Source organism: Etheostoma spectabile, unplaced genomic scaffold (assembly GCF_008692095.1).
Source record: "Etheostoma spectabile isolate EspeVRDwgs_2016 unplaced genomic scaffold, UIUC_Espe_1.0 scaffold272, whole genome shotgun sequence".
Lineage (NCBI taxonomy): Eukaryota > Metazoa > Chordata > Actinopteri > Perciformes > Percidae > Etheostoma > Etheostoma spectabile.
The window spans coordinates 1,352,602-1,354,345 of record NW_022605576.1 but is presented as its reverse complement, the minus strand read 5'-3'; the positions used below and the strand labels follow the sequence as shown (position 1 = coordinate 1,354,345).

Sequence of the window (1,744 nt, the reverse complement as noted above, 5' to 3'; positions counted from 1 at the left end):
TTGTCCTAACCTTTGTCGGCCATTTCCTTCACAACATCTGTCTCTGTTTTTGAGGAAATACTGGGGAAATGAACTACAACTTCTTCTTCTTTGTTTTATGGCGAGTTGCGACCATAAAATTACCTAAAACGTAATCGGAATTCATTATTTATTTAGCAAATGAAGTTTCCATCAGTGTTTATCGCGTAAGCCGTATATAAATCAAGATAAAATCCAATGAGACCGAACGTATTTCATTTGAGTCAATATTCATGAAATTCCAGTGAATTTTACTGCTCCCACAAGGCATTTTTCTTTCGATATCACTTAATTTGGATAAAAACGTGTGGATGGAAACATAGCTAGTGATAACTTAATGGTATATTATGGCAGAATGAAGAGCAATCCTGTTTGTGTGGATGACGGCTGTTGTTGAAGGAGAACATAGAAAACGGCGTGGTGGTTGTACCCTGACTGTGGGCTTCAAAGGTCAGCTTGAAGCCGCTGGCCTCGTTGGTGGCGTCGGATGCAAAGTGAATGAAGAGGTGGTTGTCAGTAGTCTGGAGGAGGGACGGCACACTGGCACCACAGAGACGCCCCCCCAGTGGTGGAGACGAGGCATCTGGACCGTTCCGGAGCTGTGGAGACAGCAGCGGGTCAACAACAACTGTGAGTAATGAAAACAGTAAAAAAAAAAAACATTAATAGTGCTTCCAGATTAGTAAAACCTACAAGAAAAGCAAAAAAAGTTGTTAAATCTGAGTAGTTTTACAACAAAGAAGTTACAATTTTTTTTTTTTGCAGAACAAGTTTCCTGATCCACTTTTCATAATCTACTGTTTCAAACCAGGGCTAGATGCATAGAAAAACATCTGGATCGCCCCTTGGTGGCTGGCTGCAATTTAAGTAATAAACCCCGGCCCCTCTATTTTACTGTCTCAATCTGAGGACTATGGTTACCTGGTCCTCAGGTCTCTGCAGGGTAGATCCAGCAGCTAGCTAACAACTGGTCCAATCTGAGGACTATTGGGTACCTTGGTCCTCACGATCTCTGCAGGGTAAGATCACGACCGCTATGCTAACTATCTTCCATCTGAGGACTATGGTCTACCTAAGTCCTCAGATCCCTGCATGGTAAATCCTGAACAGCTGCTAGACTATCTTCCAATCTGAGAAAGGTGGTTACCTGGTCCTGAATCTCTGCAGGTAGAATCCAGACAGCTAGCTACTATCTGTCCATCTGAGGACTATGGTTACTGGTCCTCAGATCTCTGCAGGTATCCAGACATCTAGCTAGACTATCTGTCCAATCTGAGGACTATGGTTACCTGGTCCTCAGATTCTCTGCAGGGTAAATCCAGACAGCTAGCTAGACTATCTGTCCAATCTGAGGACTATGTTTACCTGTCCTGAGATCTTTGCAGGGTAAATCCGACAGCTAGCTAGATATCTGTCCAATCGTAGGACTATGGTTACCTGGTCCTGAGATCTCTCCAGGGTAAATCCAGACAGCTAGCTAGACTATCTGTCCAATCGGACTATGGTTCCTGGTCCAGTCTCTGCAGGGTAATCCAGACAGTCTAAGCTAGAACTATCTGTCCAATCGTGGACTAGGTTACCTGGTCCTCGATCTCTGCAGGGTAATCCAGACAGCTGCTAACTATCTTCCCAAGCTGAGTTTTCTGTTGATGACTAAAACTACTTCTGAACGTACACGTTCCACCAAAACAACTTCCTTCTTGAGACTATTTAGCAGAGGCACCGT

General features: G+C 44.0%; 1 protein-coding gene across 1 annotated transcript in view; it reads right to left on the bottom strand.

Annotated features, from left to right (window-relative positions):
- The window catches only part of cubn (cubilin (intrinsic factor-cobalamin receptor)), an 86,874-nt gene that overhangs the window by 30,050 nt on the left and 55,080 nt on the right, over positions 1–1,744 (bottom strand). Inside the window, exon 43 of the mRNA XM_032510808.1 lies at positions 449–617. Within this exon, the coding sequence (XP_032366699.1) occupies positions 449–617 (169 nt within the window). The remainder of the gene's footprint in view (positions 1–448; positions 618–1,744) is intronic.